The sequence below is a fragment of the Alexandromys fortis genome, unplaced genomic scaffold (genome assembly GCF_014885135.2).
Source record: "Alexandromys fortis isolate MF-2015 unplaced genomic scaffold, M_Fortis_MF-2015_v1.1 scaffold_75, whole genome shotgun sequence".
In the NCBI taxonomy this organism is placed as follows: domain Eukaryota; kingdom Metazoa; phylum Chordata; class Mammalia; order Rodentia; family Cricetidae; genus Alexandromys; species Alexandromys fortis.
Genome location: NW_026067956.1, coordinates 5,086,375 through 5,105,115, shown reverse-complemented (window position 1 = coordinate 5,105,115; position 18,741 = coordinate 5,086,375). Strand labels below are relative to the sequence as shown.

General features: G+C 40.6%; 1 protein-coding gene across 4 annotated transcripts in view; it reads left to right on the top strand.

The window, feature by feature from the left end:
• Positions 1-13,879, top strand: part of Sacs (sacsin molecular chaperone) — a 42,209-nt gene extending 28,330 nt beyond the window's left edge. The window contains exons 9-10 of one of the 4 annotated variants that reach the window (XM_050152203.1): positions 1,053-12,604; positions 13,236-13,879. In XM_050152203.1, coding sequence (XP_050008160.1) covers positions 1,053-12,604; positions 13,236-13,244 — 11,561 coding nt within the window. In that variant the 3' untranslated portion in view covers positions 13,245-13,879. Of the gene's footprint in view, positions 1-1,052 lie in introns of all 4 variants that reach the window. The other 3 variants (XR_007593593.1, XM_050152206.1, XM_050152205.1) reach the window with 3 other exon arrangements.
• Positions 13,880-18,741: the final 4,862 nt, after the last annotated feature.

Sequence of the window (18,741 nt, the reverse complement as noted above, 5' to 3'; positions counted from 1 at the left end):
GTCTAGAAGTCATTTGCACATAGGGGAAAGATAAATGTTAGTTTCCATGGAATTGATTTTGAGATTTCTTTTATTTCTCTATAAGAGCAAATATATACCTACAGGTATGTAATTTTCTATTTTGTAGTTACTGATGTTAAATATCAAAAATACTGTGACATATGAAATATATTTAAAAATGTTAATTTTAGGCAATCTATTAAGATAAGCAGCTGTTCCCCGAAGGAGGCAAAATTCTATTACTCTCCTAGTTTGCAATCATCCAGAAATAGAGTTGTTTTGGCAGGAAGAAATACCTGCCCTGGCAGCAACACCCCACATATTTAGTTTGTTTGCCCTGAAGCTTTTCTACAAAATCCCTGGTTCTACAGAGCACACTTTAATAAAATCAACCTTGGCCAAACTGTAGCTGTTGTGCTCGTATAGAACAGTCTGTGAAGAGCCTCATCCCCATTGCTTTTCCAGGTGAGCGAGTTCAAATCTCTGAGACATTAGCTGACACCCAGTTGCATATCTGATTAGAGAGGCTAATAGGAAATTCCATAAGGGCCATTGCTACCTGCATTTTAGAAAGTGTTAGCTGCTAAAAAGGAAACTGCAGCCCCTGTGCTCTGAGTTTGAGCCCTTCTCTTCCTATACAATCATGCAGGTGAGGTGCCGAAAGTACTTATATTTATATTGGGCCTGCTTATCAATGTTTACACATTAAATGAAAAAAATACGTAAATTTTATTTGCATTTTGTTTGGGACTTTTACTTGTGGACAACTAAGCATTACACATTGCTTTTCATGTTGATTCCATTTGCAGAACACTATATACCTTTGAATATGTATTTGATGATTTTTTTTTAAATAAAATAAGCCTTTGTGTAGAAAATGGCTTTTTTTAGAGGTCATTATAAGCATTATTTTCTGTATAGATTATCATTTTAAAACTACTTTAGTTGTACTGAATTTTTGCATTTTCTTCAAACAACTTCCTAGTACCTTCTTAAACGTGAGACCAGAAGAGCTTCGAGTTGTGCGTAACATTTCTGTGTGTGGTTTACAGGAAGACCGTGTACTCAGCTGCAGCTTCTAAATCCAGAACGATTTGCACGTCTTGTTAAGGAAGTAATGAATACATTCTGGCCTGGCAGAGAGTTGGTGGTTCAGTGGTATCCATTCAGTGAAGACAAGCACCACCCGTCCATTTCATGGCTTAAAATGGTTTGGAAGAATCTCTACATACATTTTTCAGAGGATTTGACTTTATTTGATGAGATGCCACTTATCCCCAGAACTACACTGGATGAAGATCAGACATGTGTGGAACTCATTAGACTCAGGATCCCATCAGTAGTCATTTTAGATGACGAAACTGGAGCTCAGCTTCCAGAATTCTTAGCAGATATTGTACAGAAACTTGGGGGTATTGTCCTAAAAAGGTTAGATACCTCTATTCAGCATCCTCTTGTTAAAAAATACATCCATTCGCCACTACCGAGTGCCATTTTGCAGATAATGGAGAAGATACCACTGCAGAAGTTATGTAACCAAGTAGCATCATTACTTCCAACCCACAAAGATGCTCTAAGAAAGTTTTTGGCCAGCTTGACTGATACCAGTGAAAAAGAGAAAAGAATAATTCAAGAATTGACAATATTCAAAAGAATTAATCACTCATCTGATCAAGGGATTTCTTCTTACACTAAATTAAAAGGATGTAAAGTTTTGGATCATACTGCCAAACTTCCAGCAGATCTGCGACTGTCTCTTTCTGTCATAGATAGTAGTGATGAAGCTACCATTCGTTTGGCAAACATGTTGAAAATTGAAAAGTTAAAAACTACAAGCTGTTTAAAGTTTGTTTTAAAAGATATTGAAAATGCATTTTATACCCAGGAAGAAGTAACACATCTTATGCTGTGGATCCTTGAGAATCTATCCTCTCTTAAAAATGAGAATCCGAATGTGCTTGATTGGTTGATGCCACTAAAATTTATTCATATGCCACAGGAGCGTGTGGTAGCAGCCAATGAACTCTTTGATCCTGATATAGAAGTACTAAAGGATCTCTTTTATAATGAAGAAGAAGCCTGTTTCCCACCTGCAGTTTTTACCTCACCAGATATCCTTCACTCTTTGAGACAGATTGGTTTAAAAAATGAAGCCAGCCTGAAAGAGAAAGATGTTGTGCAAGTGGCAAAAAAAATTGAAGCATTACAGGTCAGTTCCTGTCAGAATCAGGATGTGCTCCTAAAGAAAGCCAAAACCCTCTTACTAGTCTTGAATAAAAACCATACACTCTTACAGTCTTCTGAAGGGAAGATGACACTGAAGAAAATAAAATGGGTTCCAGCCTACAAGGAAAGGCCTCCAAATTATCCAGGTTCCTTAGTCTGGAAAGGGGACCTCTGTAATCTTTGTGCACCTCCAGATATGTGTGATGCAGCACATGCAGTTCTAGTGGGCTCGTCACTTCCTCTTGTTGAAAGTGTCCATGTAAACTTGGAGAAGGCTCTAGGCATCTTCACAAAGCCTAGCATCAGTGCTGTCTTAAAACACTTTAAAATTGTTGTTGACTGGTATACATCAAAAACTTTCAGTGATGAAGATTACTATCAGTTCCAACATATTTTGCTTGAAATTTATGGGTTCATGCATGATCATCTGAATGAAGGGAAGGATTCTTTTAAAACCTTGAAATTTCCGTGGGTTTGGACTGGCAAAAACTTTTGCCCTCTTGTTCAGGCTGTGATAAAGCCAATCCATGATCTGGATCTTCAGCCTTATTTATATAATGTGCCTAAAACCATGGCAAAATTCCACCAGCTGTTTAAGGCCTGTGGCTCAATAGAAGAGTTGACATCAGATCATATTTCCATGGTCATTCAAAAGGTTTATCTAGCAAGTGACCAAGAGTTGAGTGAACAAGAAAGTAAACAAAACCTTCATCTTATGTTGAATATTATGCGATGGCTGTATAGCAACCAGATTCCAGCAAGCCCTAATACACCAGTTCCCATCTATCATAGCAAAAATCCTTCCAAACTCGTCATGAAGCCAATTCATGAATGCTGTTATTGTGACATCAAAGTTGATGACCTCAATGACTTACTTGAAGATTCAGTGGAACCAATCATTTTGGTACATGAAGACATACCCATGAAGACTGCGGAGTGGCTAAAAGTTCCCTGCCTTAGTACAAGACTGATCAACCCTGAAAACATGGGGTTTGAGCAGTCAGGACAAAGAGAGCCTCTTACTGTAAGGATTAAAAATATTTTGGAAGAATACCCTTCTGTGTCAGATATTTTTAAAGAGCTGCTTCAAAATGCCGATGATGCAAATGCTACAGAATGCAGTTTCATGATTGATATGAGAAGAAATATGGACATCAGAGAGAATCTCCTAGACCCAGGGATGGCAGCTTGCCATGGACCTGCTTTGTGGTCTTTCAACAATTCTGAATTCTCAGATTCAGATTTTATAAACATAACCAGATTAGGAGAATCTTTAAAAAGGGGAGAAGTTGACAAAGTTGGAAAATTTGGTCTTGGATTTAATTCAGTGTACCACATCACTGACATCCCCATCATTATGAGCCGAGAATTTATGATTATGTTTGATCCAAACATAAATCATATCAGTAAACACATAAAAGATAGATCTAATCCTGGAATCAAAATTAATTGGAGTAAACAGCAGAAAAGACTTAGGAAATTTCCGAATCAGTTCAAACCATTTATAGATGTATTTGGCTGTCAGTTACCTTTGGCTGTAGAGGCCCCTTACAGCTACAATGGAACTCTTTTCCGGCTGTCCTTTAGAACACAACAGGAAGCAAAAGTGAGTGAAGTTAGCAGTACCTGTTATAACACTGCAGATATTTACTCCCTAGTGGATGAATTTAGCCTTTGCGGGCACAGACTTATCATTTTCACCCAGAGTGTAAACTCAATGTACCTGAAATACTTGAAGATAGAAGAAACAAACCCTGGCCTAGCGCAAGACACAATAATAATTAAGAAAAAAGCCTGCTCCTCCAAAGCATTGAGTGCACCAGCTTTGAGTGTTTTAAAAGAAGCTGCTAAACTCATGAAGACTTGTAGCAGCAGCAACAAAAAACTTCCCACTGATGTGCCAAAATCATCTTGCATTCTTCAGATCACAGTTGAAGAATTCCACCATGTGTTTAGGAGGATTGCTGACTTACAGTCACCACTGTTTAGAGGTCCAGATGATGATCCAGCTACTCTCTTTGAAATGGCTAAGTCTGGCCAATCAAAAAAGCCATCAGATGAGTTGCCACAAAAGACGGTAGATTGCACTACATGGCTTATATGCACCTGCATGGATACAGGAGAGGCTCTGAAGTTTTCCTTGAATGAAAGTGGAAAAAGACTAGGGCTGGTTCCTTGTGGGGCAGTAGGTGTTCTTTTGCATGAAACCCAGGAGCAGAAGTGGTCCGTGAAACCACACATAGGAGAGGTGTTTTGCTATTTACCTCTTCGAATAAAAACAGGGTTGCCAATTCACATCAATGGGTGCTTTGCTGTTACTTCAAATAGGAAAGAAATCTGGAAGACGGATACAAAAGGGCGATGGAATACCACATTCATGAGGCATGTCATTGTGAAAGCTTACTTACAAGCACTCAGTGTCTTACGGGACCTAGCCACTGGTGGTGAGTTAATTGATTATACTTACTATGCTGTGTGGCCTGATCCTGATCTAGTTCATGATGACTTCTCTGTGATTTGTCAAGGATTTTATGAAGATATAGCTCATGGGAAGGGGAAGGAGTTGACCAGAGTCTTCTCTGATGGTTCTACTTGGGTTTCCATGAAGAATGTGAGGTTTCTAGATGACTCTATACTTCAAAGGAAAGATGTTGGTTCAGCAGCCTTCAAGATATTTCTGAAGTACCTCAAGAAAACAGGCTCCAAAAACCTCTGTGCTGTTGAGCTTCCTTCTTCAGTAAAGGCAGGATTTGAAGAGGCTGGCTGTAAACAAATACTGCTTGAAAATACATTTTCAGAGAAACAGTTTTTTACAGAAGTCTTTTTCCCTAATATTCAGGAAATTGAAGCAGAATTGAGAGATCCTTTAATGAATTTTGTCCTAAATGAGAAACTTGATGAATTCTCAGGAATTCTTCGTGTTACCCCATGTGTTCCTTGCTCCTTGGAGGGCCATCCTTTGGTTTTGCCATCAAGACTGATCCACCCCGAAGGACGAGTTGCAAAGTTATTTGATACTAAGGATGGGAGGTTCCCTTATGGCTCTACACAGGATTACCTCAATCCTATTATTTTGATTAAGCTAGTTCAGTTAGGCATGGCAAAAGATGACATTTTGTGGGATGACATGCTAGAGCGTGCTGAGTCAGTAGCTGAGATTAATAAAAGTGACCATGCTGCTGCCTGTCTAAGGAGTAGTATTTTACTAAGCCTTATTGATGAGAAGCTAAAAATAAGAGATCCTAGAGCAAAGGATTTTGCTGCAAGATACCAAACAATTCCCTTCCTTCCATTTCTAACAAAGCCAGCAGGTTTTTCTTTAGAATGGAAAGGGAACAGTTTTAAGCCTGAAACCATGTTTGCAGCAACTAACCTTTATACAGCTGAATATCAAGATATAGTCTGTCTTTTGCAGCCAATTCTCAATGAAAATTCCCATTCTTTTAGAGGGTGTGGTTCAGTGTCGTTGGCTGTTAAAGAGTTTCTGGGTTTACTAAAGAAGCCAACGGTTGATCTGGTAATAAATCAGTTGAAGCAAGTTGCAAAGTCAGTTGATGATGGCATTACATTGTATCAGGAGAACATCACCAATGCTTGCTACAAGTACCTCCATGAAGCAATGATGCAGAATGAAATGGCCAAGGCAGCAATTATTGAAAAGCTAAAACCATTTCATTTCATTCTGGTTGAGAATGTATATGTTGAGTCAGAAAAAGTTTCTTTCCATTTGAATTTTGAAGCAGCACCATACCTCTATCAGTTACCTAACAAGTATAAAAATAATTTCCGTGAACTTTTTGAAAGTGTGGGTGTGCGGCAGTCATTTACAGTTGAAGATTTTGCCCTAGTTTTAGAGACTATTGATCAAGAAAGAGGAAAAAAACAAATTACAGAAGAGAATTTTCAGCTCTGCCGACGAATAATCAGTGAAGGAATCTGGAGTCTCATTAGAGAAAAGAGACAAGAATTCTGTGAGAAAAATTATGGCAAAATATTACTGCCAGATACTAATCTTCTGCTTCTCCCTGCTAAGTCATTATGCTATAATGACTGTCCCTGGATAAAAGTAAAGGATTCTACTGTTAAGTATTGCCATGCTGACATACCCCGGGAAGTAGCTGTAAAACTAGGAGCAATACCAAAGAGACACAAAGCCTTAGAAAGATATGCATCCAACATCTGTTTCACAGCTCCAGGTACAGAGTTTGGGCAGAAAGAAAAACTGACCAGCAGAATTAAGAGCATACTCAATGCCTATCCTTCAGAAAAGGAAATGCTGAAAGAGCTTCTTCAAAATGCTGATGATGCAAAGGCCACAGAAATCTGCTTTGTCTTTGATCCCAGGCAGCATCCTGTTGACCGAATATTTGATGATAAGTGGGCCCCACTGCAAGGGCCAGCACTGTGTGTGTACAACAACCAGCCATTTACAGAAGATGATGTTAGAGGAATTCAGAATCTTGGGAAAGGCACCAAAGAAGGAAATCCTTGCAAAACGGGACAATATGGAATTGGATTCAATTCTGTGTATCACATTACAGACTGCCCTTCTTTTATTTCTGGCAATGATATCCTGTGTATTTTTGATCCCCATGCCAGATATGCACCAGGAGCCACATCAGTTAGTCCTGGACGCATGTTCAGAGATTTGGATGCAGACTTTAGAACCCAGTTCTCAGATGTTCTGGATCTTTACTTGGGAAACCACTTTAAACTGGACAATTGTACAATGTTTAGATTTCCTCTGCGTAATGCAGAAATGGCACAAGTTTCAGAAATATCCTCAGTTCCATCCTCAGACAGAATGGTCCAGAATCTTTTAGACAAACTGCGCTCTGATGGAGCAGAACTTCTGATGTTTCTCAATCACATGGAAAAAATATCTATTTGTGAAATAGATAAAGCCACAGGAGGTTTGAATGTGCTCTATTCAGTAAAAGGCAAGATCACTGATGGAGACCGATTGAAAAGGAAGCAATTCCATGCATCTGTAATTGATAGTGTTACTAAAAAGAGGCAGCTCAAGGACATTCCAGTTCAACAGATAACCTACACAATGGACACTGAGGACTCTGAGGGCAATCTGACCACATGGCTGATCTGCAATAGATCAGGGTTCTCAAGTATGGACAAAGTGTCTAAGAGTGTTATATCGGCTCATAAGAACCAAGATATCACTCTCTTCCCACGTGGTGGAGTAGCTGCCTGCGTTACACACAACTATAAAAAGCCCCACAGGGCCTTCTGCTTTCTGCCTCTCTCTTTGGAGACAGGCCTGCCATTTCATGTGAATGGCCACTTTGCTCTAGATTCAGCCAGAAGAAACTTGTGGCGTGATGATAATGGGGTTGGTGTCCGAAGTGACTGGAATAATAGTTTAATGACAGCATTAATAGCGCCTGCATATGTTGAATTACTAATCCAGTTAAAAAAACGGTATTTCCCTGGTTCTGACCCAACATTGTCAGTTTTACAGAACACACCCATTCATGTTGTAAAGGACACATTGAAGAAGTTTCTGTCCTTCTTTCCAGTTAACAGGCTTGATCTGCAGCCAGATTTATATTGCTTAGTAAAAGCACTTTACAGTTGCATTCATGAAGACATGAAACGCCTTTTACCTGTTGTTCGTGCTCCAAATATTGATGGCTCTGATTTGCACTCTGCAGTCATAATTACTTGGATCAATATGTCTACTTTGAATAAAACTAGACCATTTTTTGATAACTTGCTACAGGACGAATTACAACACCTTAAAAATGCAGATTATAACATCACAACTCGAAAAACAGTTGCAGAGAATGTCTACAGACTAAAGCACCTGCTTTTAGAAATCGGTTTCAACTTGGTTTATAACTGTGACGAAACTGCTAATCTTTACCACTGCCTCATAGACGCAGATATTCCTGTTAGCTATGTGACTCCTGCTGATGTCAGGTCCTTCTTAATGACTTTCTCTTCTGCTGATACTAGTTGCCATATCGGGAAGCTGCCTTGTCGTCTCCAGCAAACGAACCTAAAGCTCTTTCATAGTTTAAAACTGTTAGTTGATTACTGTTTTAAAGATGCTGAAGAAAATGAGTTTGAAGTTGAGGGACTGCCCCTGCTCATCACATTGGACAGTGTTTTGCAGGTTTTTGATAGTAAAAGACCCAAGTTCCTAACAACATACCACGAATTAATTCCATCACGGAAAGACTTGTTTATGAATACCTTATACTTGAAATACAGTAGCGTTTTGTTGAACTGCAAAGTTGCAAAAGTGTTTGATATTTCCAGCTTTGCTGACTTACTCTCTTCTGTATTGCCTCGTGAATATAAGACCAAAAACTGTGCAAAATGGAAAGACAATTTTGCCAGTGAATCTTGGCTTAAGAATGCTTGGCATTTTATCAGTGAATCTGTAAGTGTGACAGAAGATCAGGAAGAACCAAAGCCAGCATTTGATGTCATTGTTGACATCCTCAAAGACTGGGCATTGCTTCCAGGAACAAAGTTCACTGTGTCATCCAATCAGCTTGTGGTTCCCGAGGGAGATGTGCTGGTTCCCCTGAGCCTCATGCACATTGCCGTTTTCCCAAACGCTCAGAGCGATAAGGTTTTTCACGCTCTCATGAAAGCTGGCTGTATTCAGCTTGCTTTGAACAAAATCTGCTCTAAAGACAGTGCATTAGTTCCTGTGTTGTCATGTCACACAGCAAACATCGATAGCCCCACAAGCATCCTGAAGGCTGTACATTATATGGTTCAAACTTCAACATTTAGAACTGAAAAACTAATGGAAAATGACTTTGAAGCACTTTTGATGTATTTCAACTGTAATTTGAGTCACTTGATGTCCCAAGATGATATAAAAATTTTAAAGTCCCTCCCATGCTACAAATCCATCAGTGGCCGCTATATGAGCATTGCAAAATTTGGAACATGCTATGTGCTTACCAAAAGTATCCCTTCAGCTGAAGTGGAAAAATGGACACTGTCATCATCATCTGCTTTTCTTGAAGAAAAGGTACATTTAAAAGAACTGTACGAGGTTCTGGGCTGTGTGCCGGTAGATGATCTGGAGGTGTATTTGAAACACCTTCTACCAAAAATTGAAAATCTCTCTTATGATGCAAAATTAGAGCACTTGATCTATCTGAAGACTAGATTGTCAAGCATTGAGGAACTGTCAGAGATTAAAGAACAACTTTTTGAAAAGCTGGAAAGTTTATTGATTATCCACGATGCCAATAATCGACTCAAACAAGCAAAACATTTCTATGATAGAACTGTGAGAGTTTTTGAAGTTATGCTTCCTGAAAAATTGTTTATTCCTAAAGAGTTCTTTAAAAAACTGGAACAAGTAATAAAACCTAAAAATCAAGTTGCGTTTATGACATCCTGGGTGGAGTTCTTGAGACATGTTGGACTAAAGTACGTACTTTCCCAGCAGCAGCTGTTACAGTTTGCCAAGGAAATCAGTGTGCGGGCAAATACAGAAAACTGGTCTAAAGAAACACTGCAAAGTACAGTTGACATCCTTCTCCATCACATATTCCAAGAACGAGTGGATTTGTTATCTGGAAATTTTCTGAAGGAACTGTCCTTAATACCATTCTTGTGTCCTGAACGGGCCCCTGCTGAATACATTCGGTTTCACCCTCAGTACCAGGAGGTAAATGGGACGCTTCCTCTCATAAAGTTCAATGGAGCACAGGTGAACCCAAAGTTCAAGCAGTGTGATGTGCTCCAGCTGCTGTGGACCTCCTGCCCTATTCTTCCAGAGAAAGCCACACCCTTGAGCATCAGAGAACAAGAAGGCAGTGACCTTGGTCCACAGGAACAGCTTGAACAAGTTCTAAATATGCTTAATGTTAACTTGGACCCCCCTCTTGATAAGGTCATTAATAATTGCAGAAACATATGCAACATAACAACTTTGGATGAGGAAATGGTAAAAACTAGAGCAAAGGTCTTGAGGAGCATATATGAATTTCTCAGTGCAGAAAAACGGGAGTTCCGTTTTCAGCTTCGGGGTGTTGCTTTTGTGATGGTCGAAGATGGCTGGAAACTTCTGAAGCCTGAGGAAGTAGTGATAAACCTGGAATATGAAGCTGATTTTAAGCCCTATTTGTACAAACTGCCTTTAGAGCTTGGCACATTTCACCAGCTGTTCAAGCATTTAGGCACTGAAGATATTATTTCAACTAAGCAATATGTTGAAGTATTGAGCCGCATATTCAAAAACTCTGAAGGAAAGCAGTTAGATCCTAATGAAATGCGCACAGTTAAGAGAGTGGTTTCTGGTCTGTTCAAGAGTCTACAAAATGATTCAGTCAAGGTGAGAAATGATCTGGAGAATGCCCGGGACCTCGCACTCTACCTTCCGAGCCAGGATGGTAGGTTGGTGAAGTCAAGTATCTTGGTGTTTGACGATGCACCACACTATAAAAGTAGAATCCAAGGCAATATTGGTGTGCAAATGCTAGTTGATCTTAGCCAGTGCTACTTAGGGAAAGACCACGGATTCCACACTAAACTGATCATGCTTTTTCCTCAAAAACTTCGACCTCGTCTGCTGAGCAGTATTCTTGAAGAGCAGCTCGATGAAGAGACTCCCAAAGTGTGCCAGTTTGGAGCACTGTGTTCTCTTCAGGGGAGACTGCAGCTTCTCTTGTCTTCAGAGCAGTTCATCACAGGACTCATCAGAATCATGAAGCATGAAAATGATAATGCTTTCCTGGCCAATGAAGAAAAAGCCATCAGACTTTGCAAAGCTCTAAGAGAAGGGCTGAAAGTGTCCTGTTTTGAAAAGCTTCAGACAACATTAAGGGTTAAAGGTTTTAATCCTATTCCCCATAGCAGGAGTGAAACTTTTGCTTTTCTGAAGCGATTTGGCAATGCAGTCATCTTGCTCTACATCCAGCATTCAGACAGTAAAGACATTAACTTCCTGCTAGCCTTAGCAATGACACTTAAATCAGCAACTGACAACTTGATTTCTGACACGTCGTATTTAATTGCTATGCTGGGATGCAACGACATTTACAGGATCAGTGAGAAACTTGACAGTTTAGGGGTAAAATATGACTCTTCTGAGCCATCAAAACTGGAACTTCCTATGCCTGGCACACCAATACCTGCCGAGATCCATTATACACTGCTTATGGATCCAATGAATGTTTTTTATCCTGGAGAATATGTGGGATACCTTGTGGATGCAGAAGGTGGTGATATCTATGGGTCATACCAGCCAACATACACATATGCAATTATTGTGCAAGAAGTTGAAAGAGAAGATGCTGACAATACCAGCTTCCTAGGAAAGATCTATCAGATTGATATTGGCTACAGTGAGTATAAGATAGTCAGCTCTCTTGATCTGTACAAGTTCTCAAGGCCTGATGAAAGCTCTCAAAGCAGAGACAGTGCTCCCACCACACCAACAAGCCCCACAGAGTTCCCGACTCCTGGTCTCAGAAGCATTCCTCCTCTTTTTCCTGGCAGAGAGAGCCACAAGTCTCCCTCCTCCAAACACCAGTCCCCCAAAAAGCTCAAGGTGAATGCTTTGCCAGAAATCTTAAAAGAAGTGACATCAGTGGTAGAGCAAGCTTGGAAGCTTCCAGAATCAGAACGAAAAAAGATCATTAGACGGTTGTATTTGAAGTGGCACCCTGACAAAAACCCAGAGAATCATGACATTGCTAATGAAGTTTTCAAACATCTGCAGAATGAAATCAACAGATTAGAAAAACAGGCTTTTCTAGATCAAAATGCAGACAGAGCTTCAAGAAGAACATTTTCAACCTCTGCATCCCGCTTTCAGTCGGACAAGTACTCATTTCAAAGATTTTATACTTCGTGGAATCAAGAAGCCACGAGTCATAAATCTGAAAGGCAACAGCAAAGTAAAGAAAAATGCCCTCCTTCTGCTGGACAGACATACTCCCAAAGGTTCTTTGTCCCTCCCACCTTCAAGTCTGTGGGCAATCCAGTGGAAGCCCGGAGATGGCTAAGACAAGCCAGAGCTAACTTCTCAGCTGCCAGGAACGACCTTCACAAGAATGCCAATGAATGGGTGTGCTTCAAGTGCTACCTCTCCACCAAGTTAGCTTTGGTTGCAGCCGACTACGCCGTCAGGGGGAAATCCGATAAAGATGTGAAGCCAACGGCACTTGCACAGAAGATAGAGGAGTACAGCGAACAGCTGGAAGGACTGACAAACGATGTGCACACATTGGAAGCTTATGGTGTAGACAGCTTAAAAACTAGATATCCTGATTTGCTTCCTTTCCCACAGATCCCTAACGACAGGTTCACGTCTGAGGTTGCCATGAGAGTGATGGAATGTACAGCATGTATCATCATAAAACTTGAAAATTTTATACAACAAAAGGTATGAAAGTATTTAAAGAAAAAATCAGAGCCAGATCTTGAATGTGTTATAGCACAACTACGAATTTCTGTACTTCATTCAGCTTCATTGCCAGTGTCTGGTAATTGAGAAGCACACGAGAGAGTTCTGGAAACATTTGGAAGCTGTATGACTCCTCACAGAAACCTTAGCAGAGTTGAAAGCTGACTTTGAAGGTGGTAGTGACCTGCAGAGTTCCTAGGTGTGTTTGAGCAGTTGGGTGGCACATTACTGAACTGCACTTTATGTAACCAAAGCTTAGCAGTTTGTTAGATAAGAGTCTACTCTCTGGTTAGGAGGAAGTTAATTTTATGTCTTTAAACACGTTTTGAAGTAGGTAAGGAAACACTGGACATACTGATTTGGACATATGAGGGGAATTAGGTCTCTGGGGCTTATCACTTTCTAAGTGGACACTTCTAGATGCATTATTTCTTATCAGCTGGGTCTGATTGTGAATTTGTTGCTGTTTCACATCTTGAGTTTTACATTTAGAAATGGTACAGTATTTAATCCTGACTATTACTTGACAAAGAGTATGAAGATGGTCACTGGAGTGCGCTGGGTGCACTTTACATCTTTATTTTAATTTTTTTATACCTTGTGTTTGCAGGCTTCCTGATTCATGGAGATAACTTACGGAAATCCCAGAGTGCTGGTTCCTACTCTTAGATATTGTTTCTAAAACTGCTTACCAACATGGCATTTATCAAAAGAACATTGGCATTATGTTTTGTGTACATATTTCCCAAAAATGTCATAATTTGTATAGTGTGACTGAACAGGATGCAATCTTTTGTTGTCTAAAGGTGCTGCAGTGAAAAAACCTTTTTCAATATGGCACTTAGTGGGAATTTAAAAATTTTTACTTTAAGTACATTAAAATTGCTGAAATAATGATTAAGGTGATATGCAGTAGTTTACAAAGGGAATTATCAGTGTGTACTGTCCCCCACGAATGACTGGGAGCTGACATTTAATTTTCATGGTGTTCAAAAGTCCTAACATACATATTTAACATATTCTTTTGCATAATGTCAAAGAAAGGAAATAATAGCTTATATAAGTGCACTGGCTGTAAATTATGCTAAATATATTTTATGCAATTAAGGGCTTACATACAGAACATGTTCGATTTTTTTTAACTTCATTTGTAATAAGGAATGTTAATTGCTTCTGGATGTGAATCATGAATATTTTCTGCTGTTAATATTAAATGCCATAATTTTATTAAAGAAAAATGTATATAGTAAATCATGTTGCTTTGTTATTTTCTAAATTTTTGTTTTGAGATTTTATTTTTATTTTATGTATATGGGTGTTTTGCATGTGTCTGTGTACCATCTGCATGCAGTGCCCTCAGAGTTCAGAAGAGGGCATCAGATCTTCTGGGACAAGATTTAAAAATAATGGTGAGTCACCATGTGGGTGCTGGGAAACTGAACCTGGCTCTTCTGATAGAGCACTCAGTGCTCTTGACTGCTGAGAATCTCTGCAGCTTCAGGTTATTTCTTGAGAAATAGTTTGTTGGAAATCAAGCTTAGTGTTTCCTACATTTTGAGTTTTAGTATACATTGGCATGTGTTTATTGTCCTGAATGTTTCATGCTGAGATGTTAGGGTTCCTTGTGGTTTACTGACAGGAAATACATATTATATGTAGCCTTATTAGGTGTTCACTGATTTAGTTAAGAGCTCCCTTCACCTCTGTAGGGAACAGAATTAGTTGATTCATCTGCTGAGGTGGGTTTGAATGTAACCGCACCATACCTAGCATGTCTTGACATTCCCTGTCTCTGGACAGCACTGTGTTTGGAGCTGGTTCACATCTGAGCCCTAACTTATGGAAATGGTTTGTCCCTCAGGCACCAGACTTCTGGAGGTAAGTGATAGAGGGCTAAACATTCTGTTGTGATGCTACCCAATGTTGCTTTCCTTATCAAATGTATGCTGTTTGATGCTTAGATTCAGCACTTAGAATTATCAACACTAAAACTATACAGAAAACTCTGTCTGGCCTTTGGGATAGTTGATCTAGTTGAAAACAAACCAAAAAAAACTCAGATTCACAACCCGTTATATGAAGTATCAGGTCCAGTTGCATTTCATCTTTTCTTCAGTAAGTTAATCTGAGAGCATGTTAGATTGTTTGTTTAATTTTTAGTTTTATTTTTATTTTATTTTACTATTTTATGTGCATGGGTATTTTACTTGCATATATGTTGTGCACCGCGTATGTATGTGTAGTGCCCATGGAGGCTAGAAGAATCAGATCCCTTGGAACTGGAGTTAAAAAAAAATGTGGTATGGAGCCACCATGTGGGTACTGGGAATTGAACTGGGGTCCTCCAGAAGAGCAGCCATGTCTCTTAACTGCTGAGCCATCTCTCTAGACCTGTGAGATCGTGTCTGCTTTTAATGAAACATCTTCATGGGGTTTGACAACACCCTGCAATCTTCTGCAGTGAGCCTGTGAATATCTACCCTAGCTTAACTATGAAATCTTCATAAATAGCCTTGTAGAATTGAGATCAGATTTCAACACTAACTTAGCAGCAGCAAGTGGATCTGAAAAGTATTCTCCCCGCCCCCTCTGCCAGATAATTTTAGAGTTTGAAATTGAGAATAAATTTTTTGCCCTGAATAAATTTGTATATTTTAATGTCTTAAGCTTTTAAAAACCCATTTGCCTTTTTTCTTTTTCTTTCTTTCTTTTTTTATGATAATGGAAACTGAATGCCTGAAGCAGGTGCTCTTGAGTAGTTCTTGGTTAAGATCGCATAGGAGCAATGCCTTCGCTGGGGATGAGACAGGGCACCCAGCAAGGATGGGTGTCCTGGCTGAAACAGGCAAGCCTGTGCACTACAATCAGTACAGCAGAGAGGAGAGCAGAGATGTTGAGCCCAAGAAGTATTCCAGGAAAATGTTTAGTTGACTTGGTGATGGGTAACATTTATTCCATCAACGCAGCTTGTAAACTGTGCTCTTAAATCTTATACAACCCCACGATACATCCGTAGTTCTGGTAGAAAATAGCAGTCATGGAAGATTTTAATTATCGTGTATCAGAACCAGTAGTGTGTATGTGAGGAGATTCACTGCTTGACATTGCCTGGCAACTGGGCAGAAGTCTAGAATCTAATGGTCCACCTAAAGGCTGGAAGGCTGAGGAGAAACTAAGGCACATTCGACAGACAGAATTTCTCAGCACTTTGATTTCTAAACTTGTTGCCCATTTATCTTAATATGACTTGAGGTTGTACTTCATTTATTTAAAAAAAAACTATATTAGGGTTCTCCAAGAACTGATAGAATGAAGTAATATATACTTATATATTAGGGATTTATCAGAGTGGCTTACAGGGTGTGATCTACGTAGTCCAACAATGGCTCTCTCCTGATGGAAAGGCCAGTGATACAGTAGTTATTCAGTCCCCAAGACGGGATATTTTAGCAGTCCCAATCTGATGCTGGAGTCCCCGGGAGGTCCTAGAGAGCTGCCAGTTTTCAGTCCACGTTGGAATCCCGATTTTAACACCAGCAAAGAAATGAATGGGTAAGCAGACAAAGTACAAGCTTCCTTCTATGTCCTTTTATATAGGCAACCACCAGAAAATGTGGCCTAGTTTTAGGATGGGTCTTATGATCACAAATGATCGCAATTAGGGTGGGTCTTGCACCTCAAATAATCCAGAAAAAATCCCCCACGAGTACACCCAGCTGCTTGGGCTTCAGTTGCTTCCAAATGTAAATCAGTTGACAACCTAGATTAGCTATCACACAGACCTTCTGATCACATTGTAGGTGTCCCCTGTGTTAGGTGAGGATATGGTGGGGATATGGTGAGGGCATTCCAGCTTGGCTGTCTCAGTCAGACCAAAGCCTGGCATGATTTACCTAGCAACATGATGAAACTAATCTGCATACTTTCTAACACCAAATTAGTTAACTTTTATTTAGGATTATGAGTGTAAATAGTGAATAGTGGGACAGAATTCAGGAAAGCCCTTTCCTACCTCCTCTGAATACAAAACCATTGTTGGGAGGCCCTGCTAGTTAGAGGTTACAGTCTTCCATGGCCTGGTAGCTCTCTCCAAGCTTAGCAACATGGAGGACCCCAGCACTCTACCTGACCTTATCTGGAGAATGTCTCTAGGCCTGGATGCCTGACTTGTCGCTAGTGTGACCCTGGACACAGTCCCTCTGCTGCCCACATGGTAATCAGACTCGTACTGGGAGCCTTGATAGGAACAGGCTGTTTAATGCAGATTAGTTGATATCCCAGTCTGTCCTGATCCTTTATATCTCCCCTCACTCTGGAAAAGTGGAACTACCTCACTGAAGCTATCTCACTGAAGGCTATTTCTACCTGTGTTCACAGTTCTTACAAAGCTTTCTGTTGCTCCTCTGCCCCTTTGTCCTTGCAGACTGCTAGCCAACAGACCAAGAGAAAAGAGTATACCATGAGCCATAGCCTCTAAGAAGCCAGAAATGAACTTGTGCTTTACTCTGTCAACAGTGTGCTTTTCAACACAGTGTTCACACCATCTAAATTGTTGGCTTGTACTTGATGCAAAGTCCATTGTGTTCTAAGCTATAAGAATGTAGATAGTGAAATTTAAACCATTTGTGGGTGGCTGAAACCAGTCTAGACCCACTGTTATTTTGAATCAGGGAACACAAAACAGATATGCTGAAAACCATACGTGAGGCATTGTGCCTTCATTTGCTGTTCCCCCAAGACAGCTGGCTGATGGGTTAATTGAGGGAGGGCTCAGCCAGCATGGCTCTGCCCTATCACAAGAGCCTGGCAGCCTTCAGAAAATAGTGTGTGTCTTAGTCAATGGCTTCTGTCTTAGGTTCTATTACAGTGAAGAGACACCATGACTATAGCCACTATTCTAAAGGAAAACATTTCATCGGGGCTGGTTTACAGTTTCAGAGGTTTAGGCCATTATTGGCATGGCAGGAAGTTGGTGGCATGCAGGCAGACATGATGCTTCAAAAGTAGTTGAGAGTTCTACATCCGCATCCACAGGCAGCAGGAAGAGAAAGCTACTGGGTCTGGCTTGGGCATTTGAAACCCCAAAGCACGTCCCCAGAAACACACTTCCTCCCACAAGGCCACACCTACCCAGCAAGGCCACACTTCCTAATCCCTTTCTGGTACTGCCACCCTCTGATGACCAAGCATTCAAATATAGAACCTGTGGGAGCCATTCTTACTCAAACCACCATAGTGTCCATTACACAGGATGCTATGGGAGGCAGAGCCTGAATTCTGTTGTGTTCATTAGGTTACAAAACCACTACCCTTGCAACCATCTTCTCTGGCTCTGCCATTCCCAGCACATGTGACTTGCTTTCTAGGCTCAGCCTGGCTCTGCTCCACATATGCTGCTGTCCTTGGTGACTGTCTCATGGTACTGGCATCTCCAAAATTCTGGGGTCTCTGCTGCAATTGGGCTGTACCTTTATCAGTAACCTCTGCTGTACTCTGCCTCGGGGACCCTGATCCTGACACATGGTGCCAAACCTCAACTTCTCTCTTATGACCCCTTTAATACTGGGACTTCTACTGCAATCAAGGCTGCACCTTCATCAATGGCCTCTCCTAGTACCAAACCTTGGCTGTTCTCCCTGAGAACATTCCTTGGAGAAGAGACCTGGGAGACTAACACATTGCCAAGTTCAGCTACCAGTCCAGGTACAGCCTGGCCCCCTCTGGATCACAGCTTCTGTGTGCTGACCTTGATTTGAGAGAAAGACAGAGACAGACAGGCGTAACTGAAACAAAATCTTCTAGGAAATGTTTCCTCAGTGTTGGCACACACAGAGCTGTGATCTGGAGCGGGCCAAGGCTCTTCCTCCTGAAGACTTTGCCTCAGTGATGCTGGTCTCGTCTTAATCATAGTTGATTCTTCAGTCCCAGATGACCAGCGTCAACTGTCCCAGCAAAGCAAAGTTTTCATTTTAGTGGTTCTTAATTCACAGTTACATGATCAGCCTGATAAAGTCTTTAAGCGACTTTCAAACTCCCTCTGCAACTTCGCAAGCCAGGCCTCCGTCATCTGCACTGCTCTCAGAGCCCTGAACACTCAATGACTTTTCTAGTTCTAA